The sequence below is a fragment of the Puma concolor genome, chromosome E4 (genome assembly GCF_028749965.1).
Source record: "Puma concolor isolate L17-30 chromosome E4, mPumCon1.1.hap2, whole genome shotgun sequence".
Taxonomy (NCBI): Eukaryota; Metazoa; Chordata; class Mammalia; order Carnivora; family Felidae; genus Puma; species Puma concolor.
The window spans coordinates 69,459,290-69,473,984 of NC_141683.1; the positions used below are offsets into that span (position 1 = coordinate 69,459,290).

Here is a 14,695-nt window from a genome sequence, read left to right on the forward strand (position 1 = left end):
AGAATACTTCGAACTTTGTGCAGAAAACTAAGACTTCCGGAAACTTTTCATTTCCACCACTTGGCACACCTCACTCCAGGCTTTGTTGGCGCTGACCTGATGGCGCTCTGCCGAGAGGCAGCCATGTGTGCGGTCAGTAGGGTCCTGATGAAGCTGCCCGAGCCGCGGGCCGACCCTGAGATGGAACCTTTGCTCTCCAGAGGAGGCCGGGGAGACGGGATCGGAACGAAGCCCGCTTCCGAAGCACAGGAGCTTTCCGCGCAGGTGCCGAACCTGTCCTTCGTGTCGGCCGCCCAGCAAGCGTCGGTATGGTTGAGGTTTATGATTTGTGTTTTATTGGCATTTTATCCACAGACTAATTGTCAGTCACACCCAGAATGTCTGTAGCTTCAAAAGTACAAATTGTTTTACTTTTTTAGCTGATCCTGAATAAATTCCTTTTACGGTATTGATTATGAGGCTCTGGACCAGGGGTTGGCAAGCTGTAGCCTCCCCGCCGCCTGCCTATCTTGTAAACTGAAGTCGTAGCCGCACTCCTGTATTTACATGTGGCCTCCCTGCCGCCACACTTCATAGTGGTGCCCCCACAGGGGTCCCTGGCGTGCGACTGTGCGGCCCACAGGCCTGCGGTGCACACCCTGCAGACCTGGCCAGAGAGAGCTGGTCGGCTGCTGTAGGAGCGCCGGGCACTCGGTTGTATTTCCTGGTCACCTTCTGGTCAGGTGCGCCGGGACGATCCTCTGGCGCCCTGTGTCCGTGAGCCGGCGCCGCGCGGCTCTGGAGGACAGTACGTGCGTGAGGGGCACTCGTGTGTCCAAGGTCAACGCTGCAGCTGTGAGCTCTAGGAGTTCATACTTTGTGCGCGGGCTTCATACGGCCCTGTCATCGAAGGAACGAAGCGTAAGCGACCATGGCCTGCCCGGGCCACACAGCTGCTTCCCAGAGCAGGTCCCGGTCCGTGGTTGTCAGATGTCTTTTTCCTCCTCACTCACTTGGAGCCACAGTCCATCTGTTAAAAAGAATAGTAAGCGTATTCCTGATACGAGACACACAGAAGTTAGGACTTGACAGACTGACTCCGGGTTACTTTCCTCCCACCTTTATAGTCTGCTCAGAACAAGGAGTCTGTTTGCCTCCGAAGCTCAAGGCTCCACGTAGTGCCCTTCGAGGAACCTTGTTTTGAATTCTACTGCCACCAGAGTAACTTTGTTTGAATTTCATCAAGATTCAGCTGCTTCGTGATTATTTGTAAATGAAAACTGGAAGAAATAGTTGCAGAAATGACTGTTACCAGCTGCCCGTGTTTGCCACAGCTGGCCCTTGTTAGCGCACGGACGTCCTCGTCCTGTATTTGGTTCTAGTCCGTGGACCTTTCCTCGGCCAAATCTTCATCTACACAGAGTAAAAGAAATGGCTTCTGTCAGTGGAGAAAATTGTGAAAATCCACAGTAGTTCATTATAGCTTAAAGAAATATTGCAGTAATAATTTTTAAAAGCACAAAAATAAGTTTTCCAACAAATATGCAGTTTTTCACTTTTCCCTTCGATCGCTCCCTTTAAGGATGAATTGCAAAGGCTGCTGGTGTTGCTGCGAAACCAGGACCCCCTCTCAGAGGAGCGGCTGCAAGGGCTGCGCATTGAACTGAATGACTTCATTGTTGCTCTGTCCTCCGTCCAGCCCTCGGCCAAAAGGGAGGGCTTTGTCACTGTCCCCAATGTGACTTGGGCAGACGTCGGTGCCCTGGAAGATGTCAGAGAGGAGCTCACCATGGCCATCCTGGTAGGTGTGTCCGCCGTGGAACGGCGCTGGCCCGTGTGACAGGTGCAGGTGGGCTGGACTGTACGTTTTCTCTCATGTGTTCTGCTGTACTATCGTTCAGCCTCCAGCAACCTGTTTTGTTCTTTCGAAGTCTGTTTTAGGCTCATTCAGTGGTTGTGCTTGAATTCTGTGGCAGTGAATTAAAAAAAAAAAGTTGGGTTTCAACCAAGAGCCGACCATTTGAGAAATATTCTCTCAACTCGCTCCCACTCCTGTGGGTCAGAGAAGTTTCATAAAAGTCTGGATCGATTTTCGTTCACTCTTGCTTTTCCACTTTACTGATCTTTAATGAGGAACGATCTGCATAGAGGTGTGTAGCTGCTGGGAGAGGAGCAGGTGCAGGGGCTGGGCGTGCCTGGCTCCTGACCACGGACAGCACGGCCTCTCCTCCATCTCTAGGACACCTTCTGAAAGCTTCGTAGCCTGGAAGTTTGGGTAGTTTTTTTAAAAACCTTGATTTTAAGATGCTGAAGGTATTGTGTCTTTATGTTTGAAGTGCTTTCAGAACTTAGGTTTAGGTGTGATTTCCTCATGAGCAGGGACTTGATTTATCACCACGTACCCCGTGCTTGGCGCGGAGGTAAGCGCCCTGCCAGCACTGTTCTTACCTCTGGACCCCATGGTCACGGTGGCAGCTTGCATCTGGAGAGAACGTGGACGCGCAGTGTGAATGGACATTCGTAATGGATCAACTCTGGCGTTGTTTTTTACAGGCACCGGTACGTAACCCCGATCAGTTCAGAGCCCTCGGATTGGTGACCCCAGCTGGAGTCCTCCTGGCGGGCCCGCCCGGCTGCGGGAAAACGCTGCTGGCCAAGGTGCGCTGAGTGCAGCTGCGGGTTTTCTCCCCTGCTGTCTCGTCGGGTCCTGGGAATTTAGCCTACGTGTTAGAGTGGGCTAGTTTTACATAATTTCTCTCACAAGGTCATTTTAGAAAGACTGACAGTTTTCAGGAATGTGTCCCGCTTTTATTTTAATTACAGAAGGTACATCATTGGACATTTGTGAAATAAAAAAATTTTTTAATTTTTATTTAAATTAAATAAATAGAGAGAGAGAGTGCAAACAGGGGAGGGGCAGAGAGGGAGGGAGACACAGAATCCCAAGCAGGATCCAGGCTCTGAGCTATCGGCACAGACCTGACTCGGGGCTCAAACCCACAAACCACGAGATCATGACCTGAGCCGAAGTCAGACACTTAACTGACTGAACCACCCAGACACCCCCATGAAAGAAAAAGTTTTTTACATGAGCCATGGCTCCATCAATTTTAATATAGCAAGTATCGTATTCCCTGTAACTGTGGCTTTTTAATGAGTACTATCGCATAGTTGTAGTAGCTGACCTTGTTTCCTGCTTTGCTGTAGTTATTTATAACCTAAGTGTTTTCTTCGCTGTTCCCTACAATTGTTATTTTATTTTTTTTTTTCAACTTTTTTTTTTTTATTTATTTTTGGGACAGAGAGAGACAGAGCATGAACGGGGGAGGGGCAGAGAGAGAGGGAGACACAGAATCGGAAACAGGCTCCAGGCTCTGAGCCATCAGCCCAGAGCCTGACGCGGGGCTCGAACTCACGGAGCGCAAGATCGTGACCTGGCTGAAGTCGGATGCTTAACCGACTGCGCCACCCAGGCGCCCCTACAATTGTTATTTTAAAAAATTGTTTTTTTGGGTCACCTGGGTGGCTCAGTTGGTTGAGTGTCTGACTCTTGGGTTTAGCTCAGGTCATGATCTCACAGCTTTGTGAGATCGAGCCCCACATCAGGCTCTGCACTGTCAATGCAGAGCCTGCTTGGGATTCTGTCTCTCCCTGTCTCTGCTTCTCCCCTTCCTGGGTTGTCTCTCAAAATACATAAACTTTAAAAGAAAGAAAGTGAAAGCCAACAAGTATAGTCTTTAAAGCCCACTGGTAATTTTTAAAATGCCACTTAAGAAGCGTAAGAAACCATTTTTGCCTCCCAGACCGTCAAAGGTTAAAAGCAATGTTAATGGCTGTCACTCCTTCAGTTTGTGCAAGATAGACACTCAGGCGACAGGGTAGAATCCGCACAGACGGTCTAGAAGGCACTTTGGTAAGGAAGCAGATGTGATCTGGTAATGGGTCATTTTGATCAAGTGGAACAGGTCGAAAGCTTTAAAAACATTCCTTTTATTGAAAAATTACTTAGGGGCGCCTGGGTGGCGCAGTCGGTTAGGCGTCCGACTTCAGCCAGGTCACGATCTCGCGGTCCGTGAGTTCGAGCCTTGCGTCGGGCTCTGGGCTGATGGCTCAGAGCCTGGAGCCTGTTTCCGATTCTGTGTCTCCCTCTATCTCTCTGCCCCTCCCCTGTTCATGCTCTGTCTCTCTCTGTCCCAAAAATAAATAAACGTTGAAAAAAAAAATTAAAAAAAAAAAATTACTTAGAAGTGCGTTCTAATAAAATGACTGGTCGAGGTACAAAAATTTAAGTACAGGACTATTCAATGTAGTGTTGTTTCAGTGGGGGTCATTTCCGTAAAGTATAGAATACCTTTACGATAGAATTCTACACAGACATTGAAAATACAGACGTGTGCATATATTGGTATGGGAAGATGTTTAATATTGCTGTGTGAGAAAAGCACTTTTAAAAAGCTTGTATTTGTCAGAATTCATGTAAAAGTTATGGTACACGTTATCTTGACATCCGCGTCACGGAAGAACATCGAGAAGGGCTGACAACAAAATGAAGCAGTGGCTCGTAGTAGGTGGAGGAGAGAGGATTGTAAATTATGTGTCTCCCTTTTGCTTCAACAATTTTCTAAAAGTTTGTTTTGAGAGAGAGTGTGAATGGGGGAGGGGCAGAAAGAGAGGGGGAGAGAGAGAATCCCAAGCAGGCTCCATGCCACCAATGCTGAGCCCGTCATGGGGCTCGATCCCACGAATTGTGAGATCACGACCTGAGCCGAAATCAAGAGTCAGCGCTCAACCGACTGAGCCCCCCAGGCGCCCCGTGTTAGCTGTCGTTTTCAATGTCTGTATGATGTTCCACCTATAACTTACTTAGCCTTTGTCAACTTTTTAAATTATTTGAATTACTCTTAACTTAGGAAATTAAAAGTAAGGACTTTTTAGGAAGTACTGCAACAGCCAAATAATTTGTGAGTGCTCCATAAATAATCAGATACCCACAGTGCCATTTGCTCACGTATGTATTCATGTGCACGTGTGTAATACATACATGAAGTTTTCCTAACTTATTTGTACTGATATTACCGAGTTTCCTTGCTTAACGCTTCCAGTACTCTTGCGAGGCATTGCTGTGAGGGGGGTGGGAACACCGGCAGAGGTAGTTCTCTGTTTTCTTGACAGCAGTTTGGGAAGAATGTAGCCCGAAAGAAGGTCCTGCACGTGAACATGTCAGTTCACCAGGTGGACGCAGTTCCCTGGCCCGGGTGCCTTGTATCGTTTGTTTTTTAATGAGTTACATTTGCCTTTGAGTAGCCCTGCTCCTGGCAGAAAGGAGACGGGTTATTTGAAATCCATGGATATTGTTAGATCCCAGAGCAGATTATCCTCCTGTCCCTGCTCCTGCCTCCCCTCACTGTCAGCAATTTGGCACCTGTCTGTGCAGTCAGCTTTCTGGCACCTTGCTCGTCCGGAGCAGGGAGTCTTACCCGGGACTCCACCGGTCGGCCTCAAGCCCACTGGATGCGGGCGGTGTTTTTTCCAGGGAGAGGGCTCACCACTTTCTTCAGATGCTCCAAGAGGTTCATGCCTGGGAGAATAGAATAGTAGAAATAGTAGAAAATGCCCTCGAATGGCAGAAGCGAGATGTTACCTTGGGAAAGTTGTGGATCCGCGTGCTGGACAGAACCTGGTTAGAAGATGAGGGTTTGGGCTTGGTCTTCCTGCTTTGGTTCACTCACCATCGCAGTGAGTTTCCTATGCGCGAGGACATAGGACGTCCGTGAGCAGCAGAAAGTGCAAGTGTGTGATTCCCGGAGCCAGCACGCTGTGGGTTGGTGACTAATAAACGTCATCTGTCACCTGGGACGCTGGCGCGGACGCAGGCAGCTGCTGACGCCGCAGGTGAGGCTCATGGTGACGTCCGGGAAGAAAACGTACGGTAGGGTCACCGTGTCCCACGTAGGAGACGTAGGAGACGGGGAAGATCTCCGGCAATTTCAGGAAATGCCGGCGGTCACGGTGGGTTAAATCTCACTTACGTGATACGTGGAAGCCTGGAAGCTGATGCGGAGGAGTCACACTTGAGTCGATGTGCCCTGACTCTCCGTCACGCGCGGTGTTGGGTGGCCGGGAGGAGGAAGCTGAGTGGTGCGGGCAGCCCACGCGCGTCCCTCTGCCAGCGGTGGCCGCGGTGCTTGGCGCCAGCTGCGTAGCGGCCTTGACCGCCTGTTTGGCCCTGAAGCGGGGAGGGACCCCGAGAAAGCCAGTGGAACTGTCGTGTCCCAGACTACAGGCTGGTGAGCTGTGGTAAATATTTCAAGTTGTATTCAGGGATAAAGGTGAGTCCTAGGGAGACGATGTGATTGGCGTTCTTACAAGGGGACTCTGGTGAGTGGTAGAGGAGAGCGAGAGTGGAAGGGGACCGGTGAGGGTCATCTTGTCCAGTCTCGGTTTGGTTTCTTTGCACATCCAGGTGGTCTGCGTGAGGGGTGGGTGGCGGAGGAGCAGAAAGCGTCGGACGTGGACATTTTGGCCTCAGGCTGACGGGACTTGGAGACGGATTGGATGATGTGACAAGGGTCAAGGGGGCCACCAGGGTCTGGGGCTAAAAGCTGTCAGAGTTGGGGACGTGGGGTGTGGAGGGAGCTGGGACAGATCCAGGCGTCCTGCTTTGGAAATGACGGATTTGAGACATCAGGTCCGGAAGGAGATGCCGAGCTTCCTGTCGGGTGTGGCTCTGGAGCTCCGAGGCCAGGCTCCGGGGAGAGAAGGGACTCTGTTCCCTGATCCTGGGTGACTTATTCACATTTCTTCTCGGCACTCAGGTGACCTCTCTCGGGTTCTTTTACACGTACGACCGTGTTGGCTTTGAGCCGTGCAGTTTAATCGTTACTAAAAGTAATCTGTGAGCGCTGACCCGTGGCCAAGACTAATACTGAGGTTTTTGAATTTTGGTTTATGAGTGAACGATTGTTTTCATTGGGTAAGGCACCCTTTGCTGCACAGACTGGGATTTCACTGGAACTGCAAGCCGGGCTACAGACGTGTGTATGTAAGCGTGTTTGTGTGAGCAACACCTTCACACAGATGGTCCACATCACCCTGTCTGGTTTCTCGTCTGAGTGATTCTTAGAAAGTTATAGATGTTTCTTTGATTTTTCTTTTAACCCATTTCTCCTTTTCCTTTTCATCTCCTTCCTCTGATGAGAGAAACAGTATAAACTGCAAAAAGTCCTGTGTTGTCACAAATTACTGTTTAAATTTTTCTGATTTGTATCTTGGTTTTTTTCTCACTAGGCAGTTGCAAATGAGTCCGGACTGAACTTTATATCTGTCAAGGGCCCCGAATTGCTAAATATGGTAAGTTGTGGCGTTAGCCTTGGTCGTAGATGAGAAGTAACGGCTGCTCCAGTTACGAGCAGAGCGTCCCTGCGTCCTGGAAACACGGGACGTTTTGGTGAAGTCTCCAGCGCAGGAGTGAAGACATTGCTTTGCTCTCTTGTACGAAGTGTGTTAAGTGCTCTCTTAACTAAGTCTCTTCAGCTCTGAGCCTCCATTTTCCCTCCTGCAAAATGGAAATAATCAAAAAGTTGACATTGTAGGGGCTCCTGGATGGCTCATTCAGTCAAGCATCTGACTTCGGCTCAGGTTATGATCTCACGGTTTGTGGGTTTGAGCCCCGAGTCAGGCTCTGTGCTGACAGTGTGGAGCCTGCTTCTCTCTCTGCCCTGCCTGCCCGCCCCCCAACCCCCCAAATAAACTTTTTTTAAAAGTGGACATTTTATTTTACTTTTAAAAATTTTTTAAAGATCATTTATTTATTTTGAGAGAGCACAGGGAGGGGCAGAGAGAGAATCCTGACAGGATTCGCACTATCACAGTGTGGGCCTTGAACTCATGAACCACAAGATCATGACGTGAGCCAAAATCGAGTCAGTTGATTAACTGACTCAGCCACCCAGGTGACATTTTAAAGTGTGTACTCTGAAAAATAAAATAAATACATAAATAAAGCGATACTCTGTGCCGTGTATTCGTCAAGCACTCTACATATACAGCTGACCCTTGAACAACGCGGGCTTGAGCTGTGCAGGCCCACCTATGTACGGAGACTTCTCAATAAGTACAGTCCTGTAAGTGTATTTTCCTTATGATTTTCCTACTGATCTTTTCTTCTCTTTAGCTGACCTGATGGTAAGAATTCACAGTTTGATACATAGAACACACAGCCGACAAAAGTCAGTTGACTTCATGTCGTAAGGCTTCCCAAGGTCAACAGCAGGCTATCACAAGTTGAGTTTTAGGGGAGTAAAAAGTTACACGTGGATCTTCAACAGCAGGGTGGGTGGTCAGCCCCCAACCCCTGCCTTGTTCACGGTGACAGTCCTGTGAGATGCGGGTTATTGTTTCCTCTGATTCCTGATTTGCTAACGAGGAAACTCAAGTCTGGAGGTGTCACACACCTTGGCCAAAGTCCAGTGGCCCTGGGGGAGGAGAGCTGAGGTTTGAGCCTGGGCTACGTGACTCCCAGCGTGCTTGCCTCATCCTGATTGTCCGGTAGCTCACACGACTTGTCTCAAAAAGTAAGAGTACTCTGGGGGGGAGATGCCACAATACTATACAGTAACTCCTCTCTGCGTTCAGTTTATATGATATCTCAGATTTTAGAGATTTTGAATATTGTATTATCCCTTCGTCCTTATGAGAAGTAAAAACACCGTTCCGTTCTGTAATGCATTCAGACAAAGAAGTAAAAGTAGTATCGTTTGGGGGCTCCTGGCTGATTCAGTCAGTAGAAAATGTGACTCATCTCAAGGTTGTGAGTTCGAGCCCCACACTGAGTGCGGAGCATACTTAAAAAAAAAAAAAAAAGTATTGTTTGTTTCAAAAGGCTTTTTAAGTGTATCCCCCTTACCAGTTTGTATATGTTCCTATTGTATGTGTTACTTTCCTCCTAAAATAAGGATTTGTATTTAAGCGTTTCCTGCGGGCTTTCTACCTACGTCTTTACTTTCCTTGTGCTTCTTTTGCCTTCCTGGCAGAGGAGGTGTTAGGAACCTTGCAGGGAGAGGATTGTTGCGGGTGAAAGCCAGGAAGGACAGTTCTGCCTGACAGTGAGGGGCCCTCATCCCCAGCCAGAGCTGGGTGTTGTCTCCGGAATGCCAGAGCCGACAGAGGCTGTAAGCAAGGGCACAACCTTGCTTCACATTCTGAGGATCTGTTCCAGGCACGTGAGAAATTAGGAAGAGTAACGTATCTGTCACCCAGCGAAGCCCCTGCAGATCTTCCCTAACCACGTCCCCTGTTCTCTCTCCCACAGAATTTACCGTAATCCTGAATTTGGTCTTTGTTCTGTGTACTTTCTGCTTTTACTACATATGTATATTTATCCCTAAACGGCATGTAGTATTACTGTCCGTGTTTCAAAAATGTTTAATGAGGCAGTTGGAAATTTGAACACTCATTGGATACTCGATGTTAAGACAGTAATTTTTAAGGGACCGGTGAAGCAGGTGACGGGGACGGGAGCACACTTACCCGGAGGAGCACAGACTAACTTGTGGAAGTATGTGGTCACAAGACCTCGAGCAGTCTGGACACCAGCAGGGTGTCTGAGAACCGACTCAGTTCAGCTCAGTTCTGATGCTACCAGGACACGACATCCGATTCCACAGGCTGAGGACTCGGTCCTACAGGAGTGTCCCCCACCCCCCATGGCATACACCAGTCACAGGCCCCCAGGCTGTCACCTGTGCTTCTGACACACCGACTACAGATTAGAGGCTCCAACCAGCTCCTCCTCAGTTTTGATTAATTTGCCAGAGCAGCTGGCAGAACTCCCAGAAACACTTGTATTTACCAGGTTGTTGAAGGACATGATAAAGAAGAAGAATCAAGAGCAAAATGAAGAGGTACATAGGGCACAGTCCCAACCTGGAGTCTCATGGGCCTTGGGGCCTGGCTCCATGGTTCCCCAGGTCTGGAAGGACCAAAAACTGCCCTTAAGTTTCTGTGGAGCCATGATTGGCTGAGTCATTGACCTTTGTCTATTCAGTCTCCGGCTCCCTCCCCTGCCTGGAGGTGTGGGGGGGGGGGGGGGGGGGAGACACTGAAAGTTCCACCCTGTAACCATGGGGTTGGCCCTCCTGGCAGCCAGCCCCGCCCTCTAGTGGAATCCATATTAACAAGACCTCCACTCGCTTTTGTGGCTCTGACAGTTTTCAGAAACTTGGGGAAAACCAGGTATGTCTGAGAAGTACATTTAGTCATCTGAGTGATCAAATGTATATTTCTTGTAAATCATTAGATCGCAGTAATACTTATCTCTGTTGATGTGTTTACCTCTAGTTCATCAGTTTTCCTTGTGGCATTCCGCTGAATGAACAGAACCACACTTCTAAAAAAATCAGTTTCTTTCTTTCTTGATGTTCAGATCGAACATTACATACATACATCCTTACTTTCATCAGTGAGCTATTTCCCCCGAGGGTATGTTCTCCGAAGGAGAATTGCTGTATCTTCGCTCCTGAGAGAGAAAGTTTTGCCAGCTTTTTCCCCAAGACGGTTGTTGCTGTTACGCCTCCACCAGCGGGGAGTGGGGGTTCCCGCTGTCCCACATCCACACCATTCCTGCCAATCCGAGGACTGAGCCTTGTTCTCATTGTGTTCTGACTTGTTTCCTAGGGAAAGGTGGGGAGGAGGTCTGTGGCAGAGTCTGGAATGACTGGGAGAGATGAGGTGATCTGATGAGGAAGATAAACTTCTTGGGATTAGATAATGAGTTTGCTGTAGGGTGATTCAGAATCAAGGAGTCCAGAGACTTCCAGCAGACACAGGGATGTGAGCCCGGAGTTCAGGAGATTCGGGGTGGCACTGGAAACCCTGGGGACAAACAGTGGGGTCCCTGACCCCAGTAAAACACTGCTGGGGATGGGGAAGGAGGAGACTGGTCTTGTAAGGGTGGAGGACGCCCAAGACTTTCTGAGCCTGAACATCCAGGAGGCTGTTTCTTCAATCTTGTCAGTAACCACAGCGTACGAGAAACCGAAAGCAGGGCTTTGGGTTTGGCAATTAGAAGGTCATTGGTGACTTCAGGGAGGGTGTTTTCAATAAGGGTGTTTGCAAAAGCCAGGTTATCACGGTTGAAAACTGAAAGGCAAGTAAGAAGTTAGAAATGATAGCTATAGGATCCTTATTTGAAATATTTCATAAAGGCCAAGATAGTGGGATTTTCTTCTGTTTGCTTATTTTTAATCACTGTCACCTTTGTTAAGATTGATTTTTAATCTGTCCTTTTGAAATTGTAGGTTTATCTTCCCCTAAATTAAGTTTCCCTTTGGCCATTTGGTTTGCTCTAGCCACAGTGCATTTGCCAGCTGTGTCGATCGTTTCCGTCGACCCCTGTCTGATACTTGACCTCTCCCAGCTCACTGTTACTTTTTCTTTTAAAATATCTACTATTTTGGTCCAGCATTTCAAATATAATTTTTGCTGACTTGGATTCTTTAGGAAATTGAGCCAGTCTACTGTATTTATATACCACACAAGATGTTATGATCAAGGCCACAACTTCTGCTTCCCAAGGACTATCTAGACCAGCCGGGAGTCTCAGTAGCAGGAGACTCTGTGAGGGCAGTGTGGGGAGAGCAATAGGAAGAAAGTCGGGGACCTTCTCGAATACCAGGAGAAGTGGAGGCAGGTTGGAAGACATCAAGTAAGGGAAGCACCTTGAGCAAAAGTACCAAGAAAAGACAGGACAGATGAGAAGACAGAAAACCCTCCCGTCACTGTCATCCATGGCGTGTGCTTTCTGCCTGCATTACTTATCACGGCCATGTGGTCACGAGAGCGTAACAAACACCGACGGTGGGGTCGGCACTGGAAACAGTTTGCAGACTCTGTCCTATTTAGCAATTTTATCAGGAGAAAAACATGCTTGGTTCACTAGTTTGAAATTTTACGAGAACAGTCTCTTAGGCCCCATGAACAGTGAGACCATATTCTTACGTGTAGCTCTCTGCATTAACTTGTCCTAATGTTATAGGACGTTATGAATTACTGTGTTTCTTGACTGATCTTACTGTTTTATGTTTTGACTTAGATTTTACGGTATGGTATGTCCAGTGAAACCTGTTGGAGGCCTCACTGGCTCACTTCGCCTTCTCTGATGCCAAGTGACAAAGTAGATCTTTCATTAGCAACTTGACCCACATGGAAATGATGGTCGAGCAGGAAATGGCAGTAAAGTAGTATTGGATTAATGAAAATTACTGCTGGGTGTTTTATATGCATACAGCATAGGAGATCAGTTCTTTTTTTTTTTTTTAATGTTTATTGATTTATTTTGAAAGAGAACAAGCAGGGGAGGGGAAGAGAGAGAGAGAGAAAGAGAGAGAATCCCAAGCAGACTCCGTGCTGTCAGCACAGAGCCTGACGTGGATCTCGATGTCACAGACCTTGAGATCATGACCTGAGCCGAGATCAACAGTTGGTCACTCAAACCTCCTGAGCCACCCAGGTGCCCCTCAGGAGATTAGTTCCGAAATCACAGTGTAGAATTATGGGATTGTGTCTGACCTAGAGAAGAGCTTACATTTACTTTGTCTTTGTTTTACAAACGAGGTAATCTATAGGCTTCAATAATAGCTGATTTTATTAAGTTGAACCATATACACTTGGCTGTGTTTCTGCATCAAAAATGGTTATATATCAGCAGTTCCATGCGGATCAGCCTAGTACTTTGTGGACTCTGATATTTAAATGTCTTTTAAAACTAGTTTTACTGTAATTTGGCCCAAAGCCCCAAAGTTGAACAGTCTCTGCATTTTATTTCTGTGTATGTTCAGTACGTTGGTGAGAGTGAGCGTGCAGTACGACAGGTGTTCCAGCGAGCCAAGAACTCCGCGCCCTGTGTCATATTCTTCGACGAAGTGGACGCCCTGTGCCCTCGAAGGTCGGACCGAGAGGTAGGCATATGCACCGTAAGCCTTTTGTAAGTTCTTATGAAGTCATTTCCTGAGAACACTGAGGTTCTTTAAGTGAAGAAACCTGGTAATTTGGAGTGAGGGCCTAGGCGTAACAGTTGTGTTGTTATCAGCCCTCGTATCCGTTTGTCTGTGTCATTTTGGTGGCAGACTTGTGACTCACAGGGGTGAGCAGCTGGGGGTTGCAGTGATGGTGGCTGTGAATAGCCCGCCTCGTAATCTTGATCCTCATCAGGTGAATGGGCTCTCGAGGCCCAAGAAAATGTGCCTCGCGGTTCCACACACCCAGAATGGGGTCAGGCGGTGCGCTTTCTGACATTGTACTGTTCGTGCCTGGGGAGGACGGGAAATGGGCCTGTACTGCATTCCGCCTGCACGAGTCTGCAGCGTCGCTGGTCACGGGAATGTCAGCACAGCCGGGGCCTGGAAGCAGTCGTTATCAGAAGGACCTTGTCCCAGAGTCCACTGGTGTAAAGAGCACGTGGCCTTCTGGAAACCAGTATGAAGACTGTCTAGTGGGTACATTTGTGACACGATGACTAAGGAAGTGATTATGTTTCTCTTGTGATTCATCTTCGGATAGTTATCTTGTGTGTGCCCTTAGGCTGTAAAACATTTATTAAATTCATTTCACTTAGAATCTCCAGAAACATTCCAAAGTCTCAAGAACAAAACTTGACTAATGTGAGTGTGATTCATGTCGCGGTGATTCTGTTTCCTCATCCGGTAGTCATCAGTAGCATCCCAGAAAATCCTTCTGGTCTTATCTCTGGGGGTGAGGTCAGTGGCCACGCAGAGGTCCTTCCCAGGTCACCCCGCCGGCTGGCAGATCCTGGAATCTGGTGGGGGATCCAGAGCAAAGCACTGCCCTTTCTGTCCGGCTGGTCAAGGCATGTTGTGCTCTGGAGTTGACTCCTTTTTATCTCCTTGTCTTTGGTTCTGAATAAACCCTTCATTTGTCAACGGCCCCTATGTTGGTTTGCAGCCGCCTGTTAACGGCTGGTGATTTTGACTCTGGAGAGGTGCAGTGAGTGGGTTGCGGCTGGTCGGCCATTGCCACAGAGAGGTCTGTGGCCGCACGAACCGTGCTCTGACGTCTGGGTTCTCGCTCGTTCTTGGATGTTTACTAACACGTGTCTCCATTTTCCAGTACCTGTGTTCTTCTCTTTGGACGTTTTCGCCCGCAGGGGATTCTGAAGGAGAGAAATAGGGAGAAAAATGGGAGTACATATTTCTTTTTTTAGCGCGTGAGTGATGCATGGACACACGCTTGTGACAGAACTCAAATTAAGTTCTGCGCATGTTAGTAGATCAAGAGTCCTTCTTCCTGTTTCCCTCTATTACTCTCCTTGGAGGTTATCGCTCAGTTTCGTATGTAGCATTTGTTATTCTACAACTTTCTCCATAAACTTAAAAACGTGTATGGTCATGCATGTGGTCATGCATCTTGATGATTTTCCCATGTGCTTAATGACTTAATTTTTAAACGATTGCATAAATATTCTACAGTCTGGAAACAGAAGGATTTCTTTAATAATTTTCTGTTTTAGACATTCACATCGTTTCTAATTGTTTTTCTTACAAACAGAACTGCAATAACACTCTAATCGCATGCTTTTGTGCACATGTATGTGGACCTATACATACTGTGTTTTGGAGCTGACGTTAAATCATCTTTCACAAAAAAATACCGGATACGTATGCCTGCCAACAGTATTGTCAGCAATGGCTAATACCCATCT

At 47.8% G+C, this 14,695-nt stretch overlaps 1 protein-coding gene across 4 annotated transcripts in view; it reads left to right on the forward strand.

Moving 5' to 3' along the window:
* NVL (nuclear VCP like) overlaps positions 1 to 14,695 on the forward strand; it is a 92,251-nt gene that overhangs the window by 30,557 nt on the left and 46,999 nt on the right. For 3 of the 4 annotated variants that reach the window (XM_086693913.1, XM_086693912.1, XM_025926285.2), the window contains 5 exons: positions 3 to 306; positions 1,562 to 1,780; positions 2,533 to 2,637; positions 7,267 to 7,329; positions 12,816 to 12,935. In XM_086693913.1, coding sequence (XP_086550039.1) covers positions 3 to 306; positions 1,562 to 1,780; positions 2,533 to 2,637; positions 7,267 to 7,329; positions 12,816 to 12,935 — 811 coding nt within the window. The remainder of the gene's footprint in view (positions 1 to 2; positions 307 to 1,561; positions 1,781 to 2,532; positions 2,638 to 7,266; positions 7,330 to 12,815; positions 12,936 to 14,695) is intronic. The other variant, XM_086693911.1, reaches the window with a different exon arrangement.